Source organism: Rhinopithecus bieti, unplaced genomic scaffold (assembly GCF_001698545.2).
Source record: "Rhinopithecus bieti isolate Rb0 unplaced genomic scaffold, ASM169854v2 scaffold_2554, whole genome shotgun sequence".
Classification (NCBI taxonomy): domain Eukaryota; kingdom Metazoa; phylum Chordata; class Mammalia; order Primates; family Cercopithecidae; genus Rhinopithecus; species Rhinopithecus bieti.
Window position 1 is genome coordinate 2,591,989 of NW_016804196.1, and position 18,037 is coordinate 2,610,025.

Below are 18,037 nucleotides of genomic sequence, written 5' to 3' on the forward strand. Positions count from 1 at the left end.
ATAATTTTATTGCTTTCTAGCTCCTAAACTTTTAAAATCAGATAAAATTAAACACATTGTTTTGAAGTAGTTTTCTGACCACTTGTACTAGAAAGATATGGAATACTTATAAAATGCTAGTTATGGCCGGGCGCGGTGGCTCAAGCCTGTAATCCCAGCACTTTGGGAGGCCGAGACGGGCGGATCACGAGGTCAGGAAATCGAGACCATCCTGGCTAATACGGTGAAACCCCGTCTCTACTAAAAAAAATACAAAAAACTAGCCGGGCGCGGTGGCGGGTGCCTGTAGTCCCAGCTACTCCAGAGGCTGAGGCAAGAGAATGGCGGGAACCCGGGAGGCGGAGCTTGCAGTGAGCTGAGATCCGGCCACTGCACTCCAGCCTGGGCGACAGAGCGAGACTCCGTCTCAAAAAAAAAAATGCTAGTTATAAAATAAAACAGAAGATCAACACCGTTAATAACATAGGAGCACTTAAATTACTTACACCTCTATCTTTATAGCTTTCTTAAGTTATAGGATCATTATTATCAATATATCTTTTTCTCAACTGAAGAAAGAGATAACCGAGGAAAAATCCAATACAATAAAAGCAAATGAAAGATAAACAAGAGTTATCTTAGAACAAGGACTTGCACATCCTATAAACTCATTACACTGGATTCAGTACTAGTGATTTTATATCATCATCTGAATCTTCACATTTTCTAAACGTACCTTAACTTCTTTACTAACAGCTTTTATAAGGTTGGAATGAGACTTCATGATCAACAAAGAAGCATAAGATATCCATCCCACAAAACCAATAACAACATTGATGCCCAAAAAGAATCTGTCATATGTGTGATAATAGGACAATCCTTTCAACGCTAGATGAATTAGCTCCTTGCAAAGGGAGACCTATGGAGAAAAAAACATATATAACTTGCTAACAGAAAGAATAAGAAAACCTACATTTTAAAGAAAGGAAACTTTTAAATTCCTAACAGCCAAACCGTTGTATTAAAATTAGTGAATAACTGTAGATGATGGATTAAGAATAGATTTTAATTGTTCGAGGATCTTCTTTTAAAGTATGAGAAAAATTCGGAATAAAGTGAACTTTTTAATCTTAATAAGAAAGGGCATTTTAAATGTAAACTATTTGTGTTGTATATGTGTGTTTGTGGAAATGGTCTTCAGATAACTCATAAAAGAAATGAAGGCTCTCTAATGTAGGTCCCAAACAATGATAATGGCCATATTTATATTTTTTACTTTCTCATATGGGATTACTCAAATCAGTTATAAAACATCATTAAGTAGCTTAATATTTTACAGGAGAAGACTAGCTTATCATTTTAAAACCGTCAAAGAAAAGCATTAGAAATGCACGAATTGGCAATTATTTAGGCAATTTTAGAAATGAAAACAGAATTCTTTTCTACTTTAAAATTAAATGACCATTTAAAAGAAAATTAATGAAAACATAGTGAGATAGGAGTTTGGAAGAGTCCAAGTTTCAGCATGAATCATTAGACTTTTAATAATGTATAGATAATTCTGAGTGGCAAACATATAGTGTTCTATAATATTACACATAAGTAGGGTGACAAAAACTTGGCATCTATTTTCTCATTTTAAAAAATGGTAATAGTTCATTTCTAATGCTAACCTTAAAAAATGTGGGCTGGGTGTGGTGGCTCACGTCTGTAATCCCAGCACTTTGGGAAGCCAAGGCAGATGGATCACCTGATGTCAGAAGTTTGAGACCAGCCTGGCCAACATGACAAAACTCCGTCTCTACTAAATATACAAAAACTAGCTGGGCGTCGTAGCACATGCCTGTAATCCCAGCTACTCAGGAGGCTGAGGCAGGAGGATTGCTTGAACCTGGGAGGCGGAGCTTGCAGTGAGCCGAGACTGCGCCACTGCACTCCAGCCTGGGCGACAGTGACTCTGTCTCAAAAAAAATTTTTTTTTACCCATAATATTAGCTGAAATAAGAGAGATATGTCCATTGCTAAAGCAGCTACTCAGGAAATACAATCCTTCCTTGAGGGCTCAAGAAAGCTCCCTGGCCTGTCTACTTTGCTCTCCATTGCCATATTTTTCTCCTCCCCATCCCCAAAATGATAATCAGCTATTTATGTCTATAAGGCCAGTATACTTACCACTTCGTCAAACTTTCTGTGCTTTATATAAGATCTTGCTTTTCTTAAAATGTTGAACTGTTTGGAATCAGAAAGCAGTCTATAAAAAAAAAAAAAAAAGAATAGGTTTAAAGGGTTTCCTCATTCCAAGTAGATATTTCTTTTCTTTCCCTTAATTAAAAAAGACAGTGAAAATTACAAAACAACAAACAAAACAAAACAAAAATCAAAGAAAAAAACCCGAATTGTACTGCTGTTGGTTCTCTGAAGTCTTCCAGAAATAGTTTATAGTTAAATTTGGTTTTCTTGACTCAAAGTTTCAAATGCCAAATTACATTTATGAAAGTCAAATAATCCATCATTCTGAAGAAATGTAATACTCTGGCTAACAAAGAAATTCTGATTAAATGGAAGTAATTAACAGAACACCAAATGTATGGTATGAGCTCTGCCACTCAGTTGTCCTGTGCTCACGACAGACTTCACATGATTGAGGACAGATCCATCAATGTACTTTTTATCCCTGAGCCAAACAGGGCCTGAGAATTCTCATTATCAAAGAGCTCCAGGCAGAACCTAACCATCATTGGAAGTTAATGAATAATTTGAACCCATTTGCTATTTTTATACTATATCATATACCTTCTTCGTTCCTCTTTCATTTCTCTTTCCACCATTTCCCTGTCCTGTTTTACCACAGCAGAAGCGTTAAATACACAAGAGAAATACTCCTAAAAAATACTGCATAACCCAAAACTACATAAAACAAAAGTCATTAAGTTTATGGAATGTAGAAATTGAGGAAATATAACCAGAATTTAATTGCCTTAATGAAATAAATCGATACATTTAAATTCAAATTTGAATATATGCTGCTTAACTAAAACCTACATGTCTAAAATGAATGCCTTTACATTTTTAAAATGCATGCAAAGTTATTTAAGGCTATATTAGGTTGGATCACATGACATTGATGTTTTATAGGCCAAAAACTACTAAATTAAATATTGGCAATTGTACACGGGTCAACATAATATAATCACTTATCTTCTTTCTACTTGGCTCAAGTAGTCTCTGAAGAGATAGGACTGAGACTTGTACAAAGTAAATCTTTTAAGCAGTAATTATTAATTTGGGAGGGGGAAGGTCAGAGACTTCTTTCAGAATCTGAAACTCTTGTCTAGAAAATGTACATAATCCAAAATTTAAAATATAATTTCAGAAAATTCACCCAGAAGCTTATCTATGAACTCCCTCAGAGTTCTATAGGATACTCTGATTAAGCATCTGTGCTTTGGCTTGGGACAGTGGCTCATGCTTGTAGTCCCAGCACTTTGGGGGACTGAGGTAGGAGGATCACTAGAGGTCAGGCGTTCAAGACCAGCTTGGGCAACAAAGCAAGACCTCATTTCTACAAAAAATAAAAAAAAGGATCTGTGCCTACTCTAAGAGCTCCCAGATATTCCAACTTATGGGAACCCAACCACACTAGATTCTCATGTTGCAGACTGCAGAAAAATTCCCCACCACTGGACTCACTGGGATTTGGAGGGAAAAGGTGCCAGGAGGCAAAAACACATGAAAAAAAAACCAAGTTACTTTAAAATGTTGCTTTGATCCAGTTCTCTGTCCCTTCAGACACCATACATCTTGAAGTGTTTTCCCAGAAGCCTTAGTATAGCAATTACTGTGCCAAAGTGCACAGGCATTTTTTGGAAGGCTATATCTAAGTTGAGTTTCCCAAATTTCCATAAAAGCTTTCTAGTTGACCTCCTTCCTCTTGCTCTGATCCACTCAGCTTCCTAAAATACTGATTGCATCCTCTCACTTACAATTGATATGGGCATCTCACGGTCTGCTTCATCAATTCTAATCTTCCTGGACTACTGATGACCCTCTGCTGCTACTTCACTTAATTTCCCATTATCGCAAATGTGTACCCTCAGCTGCATAATGGTGAAACTCTTCAAGCTTCACCTATCTGGAATCGTAAAGATCTTCCCCTCTTTGCTTTCCAAAATCAAATATTCACCATCCTTTATGGTCCACTCCAGATCTCACTTCACATCATTAGCACTTCAGTTAGTGGTCTAATGATCAGTTTATTTCTCTTCAATTAAATTTTAACCTCCATGTGGGCCAAGATAATGTCCTATATTCCATTAATATCCACAATAATACTTAGCAAAGTGCTAAAGCACATAAAATGAATCGATAAATCTTGATTACAATGCTATCAAAATATTGCAGACCTAAAAAAGGAAGAAAAATAAGAGACTAACATACATTGCCATTTGTAAGGTACCTAAAATTTTAAATAAAAAGAAAGAAAAAAAGCTTGTTTGAAGCTAAATTACTTAAGCTAATTTAACAGACATTCTGTTAAGTGAAGTCTTATGAAGAATGAGAGAAAAAAAAGGAGAAATATTTACATTACATATTATGCTATGTTATATTATATTGGAAGTACTAAGGTAAAGAAACAGGAGTCAGGGTAATTTATAATTTTTCCTAAATGCACTATTTATAAACCTTGGGACATGCCAAAGGTAGACATATCAAAGATTTGCAATACATCTGGAATTCACCAAAATGTTTTACACAACCCTCACTGTATCACCATTACATTAAAAACTCTCATACACTTGTCCCCAAATATAAGTTTTGTGTTTAGCCCGGCCAACATGGTGAAACCCAGTTTCTACCAAAAGTATAAAAATTAGCCGGCTGTGGTGGTGCATGCCTTTAAACCCAGCTACTCAGGAGGTTGAGGCAGGAGAATCGCTTGAACCTGAGAGGCACAGGTTGCAGTGAGACAAGATCGTGCCACTGCACTCCAGCCTGGGCAACAAAGTGAGACTCTGTCTCAAAAACAAAAAAAAAGAAAAGAAAATATCTTGCCTGAAGCTTGAAGAGCAAAAAGACAGAAGAAAACTAAAAATTGAGAGGGGATATAAAGTAAATTTTCTTGGTACCACATACTTTAAATATAAAGAGGTTTTGTAAGAAATATAAAATCTAGAATATAGAGTACAATACATTCAGATTTATGTAAGCAAAACCAAATAACAACAAAATAAATGGGGGTTGGCAGGGGAGTAATTAAAAGAATGCCATATATGAACTAAAATGAACAAGGGAGATCTACACATATAAACATGGATAAATCCTGAAAACCAAACTAAATAGAAAAAAGAATTGTTAAATAAAATAGATTTTTAAAATAGGGATTCGAGTGTATTACATCATTTTATTCCCCCCCCCAAAAAAAAGAATCTAAATATGGTAAAATGTTAGCATTTTCTTAAACCTGAGTTGTGGGTACAAAAATTTTTATTATAGTCTCTATTCTTTTCAGCATACTTGAAATATTTTATAAATAAAACTTGAAATATAACAAGAAGGATATACATATATCATGTATACTTTTGTATTCTTATCTACTTCATCAATTCTATTCTATCAATTCTTATCTACTTCATCAAAGCTATTTTTTTTAGCTCCCACATATGAGTGATAACATGTAAAATTTGTCTTCTGTGTTGCTCTTATTTCACTTAACATAATGATCTCCAGTTCCTCCCATGTTGCTGCAAATGACAGGATTTCATTCTTTTTTTATGAATGAATAATACTGCATCATATGTATATACCATATTTTCTTTATCCCTTAATCCACTGATGGGCACTTGGATTGATTCCATATTTTAGCTACTGTAAGTAGTACTGCAATAAACATGGAAGCGCAGATTATCTTTTCAGTATATAGATTTCCTTTCTTTTGGATATTATTGGATATTATTTAGATTGTATTCTTGTCCATATGTATACATGATATATATAGATACATAATAAACTGCAATTTTGCCTCCAAAGGAAAAGACTGTAAGACTGGAACTCAGGAGGAAAAGTGACTTTTCATTATTGTTTGTATAAATTTTATTGTGTTCATGCATTACTTGTTCATTAACACTTTAAAATAAAATGACTAAAACACTAAGATTTAACCATAGCCTCTGGTTATGCCAGAGAAGCTTTGGGCATAGCAATGCTCCCACCAAGAACAACTAGAAAGCCCAATAAAATAAATTTGAAGGTACCAAAACAATCAAGTAATGAAAGGCGAAGATCCTAGAGAGAAGGAAACCACAGGGAAGTAATCCAGAATTCTCCAAACTGTAACTCTGAGGGAATCTACCATTCTTATTCTTGGCACAAAGCAAAAAGCTGAGAATTTGGGGATATAGCTGCTACCAGGAAGTAGAGAATCCAAGAGTCTTTGGCAATCTTGGAGGACTGGAGAGATAAAAAATAAAGTTTTGGCTGCCAATGCAGCCAGAACTTGAGGACCTAAAAGGAAGAAAATAAGAAAATAATATACATTTTCATTGTGGATTTTTAAAAAAAGACATTTTAAAAGTGCATCTGGAATTTTAAACTAACACCTATTCTGAGGTGAAATCTTTAGAAGAGTGAGAGAAAGAGCTTTTATAAGAAAGAAATACTATGTTATACTATATTATTTGGAGAACTCAGGTAAAGAAAGAAAGGCCAAGTCTTGGTGAGAAAAGAGGTGAAAAAAAGGTAAATCTGACACTCATTTATGTAGAACAAGAGGACAAGAAGCTAAGAAGAATGCTCCTGAAAAGCAGACAGAAGTTTTGGTAGTCTGAAGACATACAAGAGACAAAAATTGGTATTCAGTGACCACCAGAGAAGAAAGGTTCTAGATAATACAAGGTCTGTATGGGGATCCCTGAGATACTACACTCTAAGAACAGAGATAAACCAGAGATCAAAGGAGGCTTAAAATTGCAGCACAGCCTTGAGTCAGCCACTACTCTTTCTGGCCATCAGAGGATAAGGTAAAACCTCTCTGGAGAAAAATGAAATAATCCAGAGATTCTAAAACTTTTAATATATAAAGATACATTATATCTTTAAAACTACCAGACTTACTAAACAAGACCAACTGAAAACTACCAGACTTAATAAACAAGACCAACTGAAAAAAAAAGAATAGAAACAAAGTCACAAATGATTTAGTTATTGGCATTATCAGGTACAGATGCTAAAATAATTATGGTTACTATGTCAAGAAGACAAGACAGAAAATTGTACCAAAGAATAGAATCTATTTTTTTTATAATCAAAATGGAAGTTCTAGAATTTAAAAACATGTAACAACTGAAATTAAGAACTCAATAACAGCAATCTAGACACAGCAGAAGAGAAATCTGGTGTAACTGATGACAGAATCAGTAGAAAATATCTTGCCTGGGCTGGGCGCGGTAGCTGACACCTGTAATCCCAACACTTTGGGAAGCCAAGGTGGGTGGATCACTTGAGATCAGCAGTTTGAGACCAGCTTGGCCAACATGGTGAAACCCAGTTTCTACCAAAAGTATAAAAATTAGCCGGCTGTGGTGGTGCATGCCTTTAAACCCAGCTACTCAGGAGGTTGAGGCAGGAGAATCGCTTGAACCTGAGAGGCACAGGTTGCAGTGAGACAAGATCGTGCCACTGCACTCCAGCCTGGGCAACAAAGTGAGACTCTATCTCAAAAACAAAAAAAAGAAAAGAAAATATCTTGCCTGAAGCTTGAAGAGCAAAAAGACAGAAGAAAACTAAAAAGATTATACAAATAGAATGCAAGTCATGATGAAACAGGTCTAATATGAATATAATTGGAATCCCAGAGAGGGAGAGATGGAATATGGCAGAAGCAATATCTGATAAGATAAAGGCCAAGAATTTTACAAAACTAATGAAAGATACTAATCCACAGATTTAAGAACATCTACAAACTCGAAGCAAAATAACTACAAAGAAAACCTTGTATATGGGCAGGGCAGTAAACACTGCTGAAAACCAGTCAAAGAGAAAATCTTAAAAGCAGCTGGGGGAAGGGGACAAATTGCCTTCAAACAAATGACAATAAAACAGTTGGTCACTGAACAGGAATGATGGAATGACATCCTTAAGTTGCTGAAAGAAAATAACTGACAATCTAGAATTCCACTTGAAAAGATGTTTCAAAAGTAAAGGTAAAATAATGAATCTTTAGACAAATAACAACAGAAAAATACCTTTCATTGGCAAATGCCCTTGAAAAGAAATGTCATATCACAGATAAGAAATACAGAAATGTGGAAAGGAATGAAGAGCAAAAGGCACAGTGAATATATGAGTAAATCTAAATAAATGTTGATAATACAAGGCAATAATAAGTTGAAATGTAGTAATATACTTATAACTGAAATATATAATAACAATAACGTCAAAGGTATGAAAGAAAGTTATTTAAAGTATTCTAAAGTCCTAGCAATGACTGGGAAGGGGCAGAGTACTAATTTACATTAATTTAATTTATATTAAACTAACAATGAGCCCAAAATGCTTGTTATAATCTTTAACATAACCATTAAAAGGATGTATAAATAACAAGCCAATATGTGGGCAGGGGAGGGCTGGAAAATTAAAATAATTTAAAATAGTTAATTAATCTGCAGAAAACAAAATAAAACAGAAAAAGGAACATAAAACAGATGAGATAAATGGAAAACAAACCCAAATATGTCAGTTATTATAGTAAGTATAAATGGTCAGAAAACACTAACTAAAAGAAAAAAAGTAGAATACTGGATTAAAAAAACAAGAACAACAAAGTCAATTATGGGCTACTTACGGAAGACATACCTTAAATATTAGAACATCAAAATGTTAAATGTGAAAGGATATAAGAAAAGACATAACACACAAATACAAACAATGCTGTTGTCATTATACTAATATAAGTCAAGGCACTGACTTTAAGGCAAAAGTCTTAAGGTAGGGTTAGGGCATTGGCAAGGGCATTTGCCAATGACACACTAGAATGCAAAGGCTAAGGTAATGCTGAGACATGCAAGGCACAATAGAAAGCCAAGGATATTTCTGAAGAAGAAAAGGCTACAACAGCAGCCAGCAGTGTCATTTTAGTCTTAGGAAAAGTTGTTCTAGTAAGTCACATAGAGAGTTGGCACCACACTTCCTGTGCCCAGACCTCAGAATTCACCCATCAAACCACAGAAGTAAAAAATTCCCATTCTAAACCTTATTCAGGCAATAAATCCAAGCACTTTACACATTTTTATCACTAAAAGCTGATAATTTATTGAATGTTATTCAATAAATATTGAATATTGTATTGTTATACATGAATTAACACATAAATTATTTATTCCATGATACAGAAAAGTTTCTACTTCTGAAGGGCAAAACCTTTTGCAGGGAATTCTATTTATCTGAATGGATGGTAAGAACATTTCCTATCTATTTTTTTTAGCTCCCACATATGAGTGAGAACATGTAAAATTTGTCTTTCTGTGTTGCTCTTATTTCACTTAACATAATGATCTCCAGTTCCACCCATGTTGCTGCTAATGACAGGATTTCATTCTTTTTTTATGAATGAATAATACTGCATCATGTATACATACCATATTTTCTTTATCCCTTAATCCACTGATGGGCACTTAGATTCCATATTTTAGCTACTGTGAGTAGTACTGCAATAAACATGGAAGTGCAGATTATCTCTTCAATATATTGATTTTCTTTCTTTTAGATATATATACCTAGTAGTGGAATTGTTAGATCATATGGTAGATCTATATTTAGTTTTTTGAGGAACCTCCATACTGTCTTCCATGGTGGTTGTACTAATTTACATTCCCACCAGTAGTACACAAGGAGTAGAGAGTAGACTGGTGGTTACCAGAGGCTAGAAGAGTGGAGGGGAGAAGGCAATGAAGAGGGTGGATTAATGGGTATAAATAATAGAGTTTGATAGAAGAAATAAGACCTGGTGTTCAATAGAGCAGTAGGATGACTATGGTTAACATTAATCTATTACACATTTCAAAATAGCTGAAAAAGAATAATTAAAAAGTTCCTGGTGTACAGAAAAGATAACTATTTAAGGTAATGGACATCCAAATTTCCCTGATTTGATTATATGAATGTATCATGTACCCCTAAAACATGTACATAATGTATCAATTTTACAAAGAAACTTTTCAAACTAAAATTCCTAGATTATTCATATAAGATAAATTTCTACTTAACTTCCTTATATTATTTTTATTTTGATTAATACTTCCTTTATAATATTCAGAATCCAACAGCACATTTTTATCAGTTCCCTCTTAATGAATGCATATGCCTAGCACTTCCTTGCTTCTAGGTTGATAGCACAAACAGTGACAAGGACATCTGGAGTGGATTCAGAATAGCAGCAAGATCAAATACAAGGTTGAAAATTAACTTTCCCTAAGGGAAGGCTGAAGAAACTACATAATTTAATATGGTGAAGAGAAGACTTCTGGAATGAAAATATGTTCTCAGATGCTAATAAAAAAGACCCTGATTAGTTATTCTTACTCGTGAAAAGTAAATTGATTTACTTGGTACAAGAATCTTTGTTCAGAGAACAGGCTTTCTTTTCAAGAAAGAAGTTTAAACATTGACACCAAAGAGTTTAGATTCTTTCCAGTTCCCTCTAGACCTATCTTTCTTCTTTTCCCAAAATAATACAAGTTTTAGATACAATATAGTATAATAAAGATAAATTATTCATCTATAAAGTCTCTGGGATATTTGCAATGTTAATTAACTCTCATGCCCTTATAAAGAATAAGCCAGCAATGGAATGTAAATTTTTGATTAACATAAATGACCATAACAGAGGCTGGGTGCAGTGACTCAGGCACTTAGTACTTTGGGAGGCCGTGACAGGAGGATTGCTTGAGGTCAAGAGCTCAAGACTAGTCTTGGCAACATTAGCCAAGCATGATGTTGCTCACCTGTAGTCCTATCTACGCAGGAGGCTGAGGCAGGAGGACAGCTAAGGCTCCAGTGAGCCATGACTGGGCCACTATACTGCAGCCTGGGCAACAGAGTGAGACTCTCTTTCTAAAAATGAAATTTAAAAAAATTAAAGACTATAATAGAAAAAAATCCTTAAAGCCTTAATAATTGCTGAAAAGTCACATAAGTGATCAAATCTGCACTTAAATGCCTACAAGATGGTGGAAAATGAGGATAATAAAAACATAAAAAGGAGGGACACTGTTCTACTGATGAGAAAAAACAAAGCACGTCGAGTGAAAAAGAAGGCACGTTAAGAACTAAATGGCTGGAAAACCCTATCATGATATTAATTTGCTGATAAGAACTTTCAAAGAATATCATCATTTATTCCATAGACCAAATGGACTTCCTAAAATCAGGATGAAAATAAGAGTGAGGAAACTGAAAGATATTAGAAAGCAGTTGTACCATGAATATCCAATTCATTTCAGCTTTTGAATTAATATAATGAGAGTCTGAGAGCAAGTTAGTTTAACAAGAAAATATGGTATTATCCAAATCTATTCAGTTTTTGAATTTTAGATATTAAGGGAGAGTTTGAATAGTAAGGGGCATCTAATATGTGAGGAAAATTCATTGGCATAGTGAGATTTCAGATAGGAAAGGATATTTGAATGCAGACAATGGGAAACTTAGGCCACAGAAAAAGGAGATCCACTAATTCTGTTGCATGTTATAGCTCATTATATCTTTTGCGACTATAAAAATGAAAAAAAAGTGAGATAAAACTGTATAGAAAAGATTTCTTAAAATTCTATTTTTATGAACTAATTATGAACCTTAATGCATGAAGGAAGCATCATATAGAGAGACTGAAACACTCAAATTTTCACAAAGGTGTGATGACATGAAACTTGTTGGCTTACCTCCCTGACAACTCTTTATTCAGAAATGGAATAACTTCTTAAGAATAAAAACTTACTATGTCTATATAATGAGCTGCCGGTAAGATCAGACTTTGAGAAAAATGATTAAATAAACCATAGCAACATTAGTAGACCAAGCATTCCACACAAATACCATTATTTACTATATTACTGAACTATACATGTGATCTAAATCTGCTTAAAAGAATACTTACCAATTTCACTAAATTTACTAATTTACCAAAAGATCTGAGGGCATTCCCTTTAAAAACATAAAGATACTAAATTACATAGCATTTGAGGCAGAAGGAATGGCAAAAAAAGATACCAGATTAGAAGAGAGACTGTCCAGATTCAAGTTTTAGCTGTAAATCTCACTAGCAAGGTAATGAAGGACTTGGGAGTTTCAGGTTTTTTATCTATAAAGTGGAGGAAAACCTGCTTCCCACAACTCACAGGTACCCGTGAATGATATGTGTAAAATGCAAATCTAACCATGCCTTAAAATCCACTACTTTGAGGACAAAGTACAAATGCTAAACCTGCCTATGAGGAGATATACGGTCCCTGCCCATTCCTCTTTTGCTCTTTCCTGCACTTCTTCAAATACCAGACATCATATGCCTTAGGGCTTTCTCCAACATGCTTTTAAATTTTTGTTGTGTTTCCTTTCAATGTGTGTGCATGGGAAAACAGGCAAAATTTATTTTGCATTTTGCCTATTTTCTTTGCTAAAATCTTTATGTCTCTTTATGCGCCTTTATGTAAACCTATTTCAGAAAACTATAAACTACAGAAATACTTCTCTTATAAAATATTTTCTCATCAAAAAACATGTAATTATTTTTAATAAATACAAAAAAGAACGAGTAAAAAATAAAAATCACTGCCAGAACACATATCTTACTAATGTTAGCATTTTTGGTTAAATTTCCTTTATATATCTATATTATTATTATATATATTACATTATTATATATATTATGTACACACACACACACACGAATTTTTAATGTAGTTGTAATCATACCAAAAGTGTAACTTTGTAAGCTGCATTTTGTTGATGATTATATTAAAACATTATTCTAAGACATATCAGAACCTGAAAACAACATTTAATAGTTGCATAGTCCATCTAGTAGACATGTTATTATTGTTCAATTATGTGGTTTTCCATCTTTTTGATTATAAGCAATCCTAGGATGAATACCTTGGGACAAATAGTTTTTCACATTCACTTCCTGAAGTTCTGTATCACACGATGGAATTACTTGGTTAAAGATTTTAAATACTTTAAGGTTCTTGATAGAGTGGAATTTACTCTCCAAAAGAGTGATTATATACATGTATACTACAACAGCAATTTGTGTCCATTTAGCAACATAATCATATAAAAATCTTTTTTGCTAATTTCAAAAATGGAAAAAAGTATTTCTAACTTGAATTTGTTTTTCTTTGATAAATACTATGGTTGTATTTGGTATATATTCTATTACAAAAATACTTTTTTAAGTCTTGCTTTAAAATGGGATGTTAAATAAAGCTATAAAACTAAACTATCTTTAAATATTTTAAAATATGAATGAAAAACATGAAAATCAATGTTTTCATGACATCATACATAACTCACAAAGGATAATTTGGAAAATCTGAATAACAATTCTGAAATACAATAAAATTATAAAAGTTTTATGACTTACTAGTTGGTGATTACTAGAACCCACCAAGGGTTTTAGTAACCCAATTTTATAACAGTTTACAATTAAAACAGCATGAGAAAAAAATCTGAAAACAAGAATATCTGGGTCAGTCATTGTATTTGTTTTGTCCATGCAATTTCCATTTTATTAACAAACAACAGCAGTTTCAAAATATTATGATATATATCACAAAATCCCATAAGACTTCACCTGTTTGTCCTAAGATTCTTTCAACATATATAACATTTAAATAACAATTAATTTATCATACTTTCTAGTGATCAATGCATTTTTCTACATTCTCCCAGATAAACTAAATATTGATGCCACAAATTCATGGTAAACACTATAGTGTTTGCAAACTGACAAGTTTATGTCATTTTTCTAAAATTTTACCACAGAAAATATCATTTTATATTATAGGTGCTGAGTGATTTATTAGGCTGGAACAAAAGAACTAGTGTAAACTATGATCAAGGAACATAAAAATCATTGTAATGAAATGCTTACATGTCCTTAAAAGATTCATGTGAACTTTTTAAAGTCTCTGCATCCCAATTTCATCATGCATTGAAAATCCATTTTATGAAATGTAAAATAGGGAAAAACAATACTAGCACTTCTTAAGCTTTCTCCCTGTCCTTGCCCAGTATTCCAGTCTCTAGTATCCTTGACTGAGGGATTTCACCCAGCCTCACAGCATCAATTAATACTAGTGTATGGATAATTTCCAAAAGCTATATTGAGAGCCTGATTCCTGCTCCTGAGCCTTAGACTCAGATTTCCAACTGTCTATACAGTCACACCATGATGCTGTTCTACAGACAGCTCAAACTCAGCAGATCCACAACTGAACTTGGCCCTCTTCCTATGAGCAGCAGTTTAGTAAATCAAAATGTATGTCCAACATCTCCCAAAACAGGAAGTTTCACACTTCAATCCGTCCCCTTTCCCTTACACCTGGCCATTGACTAGCGCTTAATGATTCAACTTCCATTATACCTTAAATCCCTAACTTCTTTCCATTCCTATCTTGTCAATCCTAAAGCAGTATGTCTCAAGGAGGACACTGGGAAGGATAAATCTTACTCTGGTTAGTGGTAGATTCTGTGCCAGACAGCCTGGGTTCCATCCCAGCTTCAATGTTTACTAATTCTGTTATTTGGGGGAAGTATCTTTCTGATTCAATTTCCTCATGTGAAAATGAGATACAGGTGCTCCTCAACTTGAGATGAGGCTACATCCCAATAAACCCATCATAAGTTGAAAATATCTTAAGTCAATGTCCATTTACACCTAACCTACCGAACATCATAGCTTAACCTAGCCTATCTTAAATGTACTCAGAATATCTACATCAGGTTACAGTTTGACAAAATTATCTAACACAAAGCCTGTTTGATAATAAAGTGCTGAATATCTCATGTAATTTACTGAATACTGTTGCTGAAGTATGGTTTCTATTGAATGTGTATAGCTTTCACACCATCATAAAGTTGAAAAATCCTAAGTCAAACCACTGTAGCCAAAGTATCTATAATAACAGTACCCACCATATCCGGCTGTTTTAAGAATTAAGCGAGCGAACACTGATACATTATTTAAAACAGTGCCTTGCATACACTAAGTACATAATAACTGTGGGAGGGCAGTCATGAGGAAAGTAATGGTGCAAGACCTCATCATTTGCTTGAATAACTGCAACAGTCTGGGTTTTTTATTGTTGTTGTTTTTTGGTTTTTTTTTTTGAGACAAGGTATTGCTTGTTCACCCAGACTCATGCAGACCCAGAATCATGCAGTGGCGTGATTGAGGTTCACTGGAGCCTTGACCTCCTTGGCTCAAGTGATCCTCCCACATCAGCCTCCTAAGTAGCTGGGACCTATATTCTGTGGCATTTTGCTTACTCCAATTATCCAGGCCCTAACAAACATACATAATAGTGGAAGGAGAAGATAGGACTGATGATGGAAATGGCAATTAAAAATACATGGCGCTATTTTCCCAAAAGAAAATGCATGGGAAACTACACATGGAAAACATACCAACAAACTTAAAAAAAAATCCCTATGAAATTTTCTAACTCTTGATTTAGGATATTTACCTTCTAAAACATTTTTTATTCCCACTTTTATAATGTCAAAAACATCTTATTATTCCCACAGGAATTATTCCTAAATTTGAAAATATCATATATAAAACAACTATACATCAAAAAATCACTATACTACTCATGACATTACAAAATATATATATAAGATTCCTGAATTTCAAACTTGGGGAAAAGATTTGATTATTTTCTTCCCCTCCTTTCAGACACTTGTGACTGGTGTGGCAAACTGAGGGCTTTCAGAGAAATCATCTTTGGAGATGATGAGATGTGCTTGTGGTAAAAAGTATAAACAAAGAAATGGCTAGAGGCCAGCCAGGAGGAATGCCAGAGAAACTCCTAAATGATCACACCACAGAGCTAGTAACATAATTAAAACCACTAGGTCACAGAAGGTATTTTACATTTAAACAAGGAACTTTTGAACAGATGGGGTCCATAAGAGATTAGGAGGAAAAAGTACCCAACTCCAGAATCACTGCATAGATAACAGTGTTAGCTCAGGGCACAGCTGGATACTCACATGCAGCCACAGAGAACAAGACAAAAAGAAAAGAAAGGTAGAAGAGTTCATTTAGGTTGATATGAGGAAAAAATTCTCCTTTGTTTTCACATTACCAAAGTGAGTTTTGAGTCATTAAAATATTTTAATAAAATGTTTAAAATATTCATTAAATTCTATAAGCCCATTATTTCTAGAGGGCTATCATATTTTAATATTGCATTTGCATTTGCATCTACTGTCCCTTAGCTAAACTACATTTTCTTTAATATATTTAACACAAAAAATATTAGGCAAAAAAAAAAACTATTAAATTTCTTCTATTTGGCTTTAATGTAAGAGTCATCATAAAAAAATATTAAAATATAAGTATACAAAGATGTCTCCCTCCCTCAGTGGTGTGCTGAGTGCTGCGCACACCAGCTCCCAAGAGCAGATGGTGTACAACTCTTCCCTTTCTCTAGTCGCATCATCCTTGGTAGCTTGAAATTGATCATAGTGAGCGTATTTATACCAATGAAATTGGCAAAGGCTATTAATGGGAGTCTTTCCCTCTCTCAGAGAGCTGAGCCTCTTGCTAGCACATCACTGCCATACTTTCCCACCTTAAGTCCACGTTCTTAGCTGTCTTAGACGACTGCAGCCTATAGCAATTAGTGTCAGTTAATGAAAGCTGGTATATTGGCTGTTATTACCTCAGAAGTGTGATGAGCTGCAGACTTCTTGCGTCTCTATCTCAGCTGCTCTCTGAGGTATCAGCAAATCAAAAGTCCTCTTCCCAACACTGCCTTCACTGAAGTTGTCTTGTTTAACTTCCCTACTTCCTATAAATTTGCATCCCTCATCTGTGGGTTTGGTGCTCCTCAACTGTTCTTACAAAAACAGTCACTTATAATACATTGAGCTATCCCTTATCACACTGTTATCATTTGCTACACTGTCTATATGTTCCCATTAGACTTAGAGTCCAACAAGGGCAGGCACTATGTCTATCTTTTTCAACACCCAATATAGTGCCTGGAACACAGTAGGAAAACAAATAAATATTGGTTAAGTGAATCAATGAAGCGTTGTAAGATAATTACTCTGCAATGGCTGAAATGATGACAAATGTAAACTATTAATTTCTGTTGAGAGTTAAATTGTGTCCCCCAAAAATATCCTAACTTCTGGTATCTGGGAATGTGACCTGATTTTGAAATAGTGTCTTTGTAGACATCATCAAGCTAAAGCACATTAATACTAAATTAGGGTGAATCTTAAATCTAGTGACTGGCGTCCTTGAGAGGGAGATCTGGAGACAGAGACACAAGGAAGAAGATCACTGATAACAGAGATAGAGAGTGGAATGATAAAGCTACAAGCCAAGGAAACCGAGGATTGCTTACAGCCCCTAGAAGCTAGGTAGAGGCAAGGGAAGATTCTTCTCTAGAGCCTTTGGAGGGAGCATGGTTCCAGTGATACTTGATTTTGGACTTCTAGCCTTAATTTTGGACTTTAGTCTCTAGAACTGTGAAAGAATATATTTCTGTCATGCTAAGCCATGTAGGTTGTGGTAGTTTGTTATGGCAAACTACCTAGAAAACTAATATATCTTCCTAACGACTGCCCAAATTCAGATTGCCCACAAGGAAAAGTGATGGTTTTACCATCTATTGTTCATTTTCCCTTTAATCGATGCACAGTTACAGATATGAATAAACTACTGAAGTATTAACTTAAAAAGCAACATGTTTGAAATACAACATTCTACATAGAAATTTGTGAGGAAAATTTCCTTTATTGACTAAATAATTTTATTGAAAATATCAAGTTT

General features: G+C 34.3%; 1 protein-coding gene across 1 annotated transcript in view; it reads right to left on the reverse strand.

Moving 5' to 3' along the window:
- The window catches only part of PIGN (phosphatidylinositol glycan anchor biosynthesis class N), a 142,642-nt gene that overhangs the window by 66,706 nt on the left and 57,899 nt on the right, over positions 1 to 18,037 (reverse strand). Inside the window, exons 14-15 of the mRNA XM_017867141.1 lie at positions 2,152 to 2,230; positions 716 to 898 (exon numbers count right to left, since the gene is read on the reverse strand). Of these exons, the coding sequence (XP_017722630.1) occupies positions 716 to 898; positions 2,152 to 2,230 (262 nt within the window). The remainder of the gene's footprint in view (positions 1 to 715; positions 899 to 2,151; positions 2,231 to 18,037) is intronic.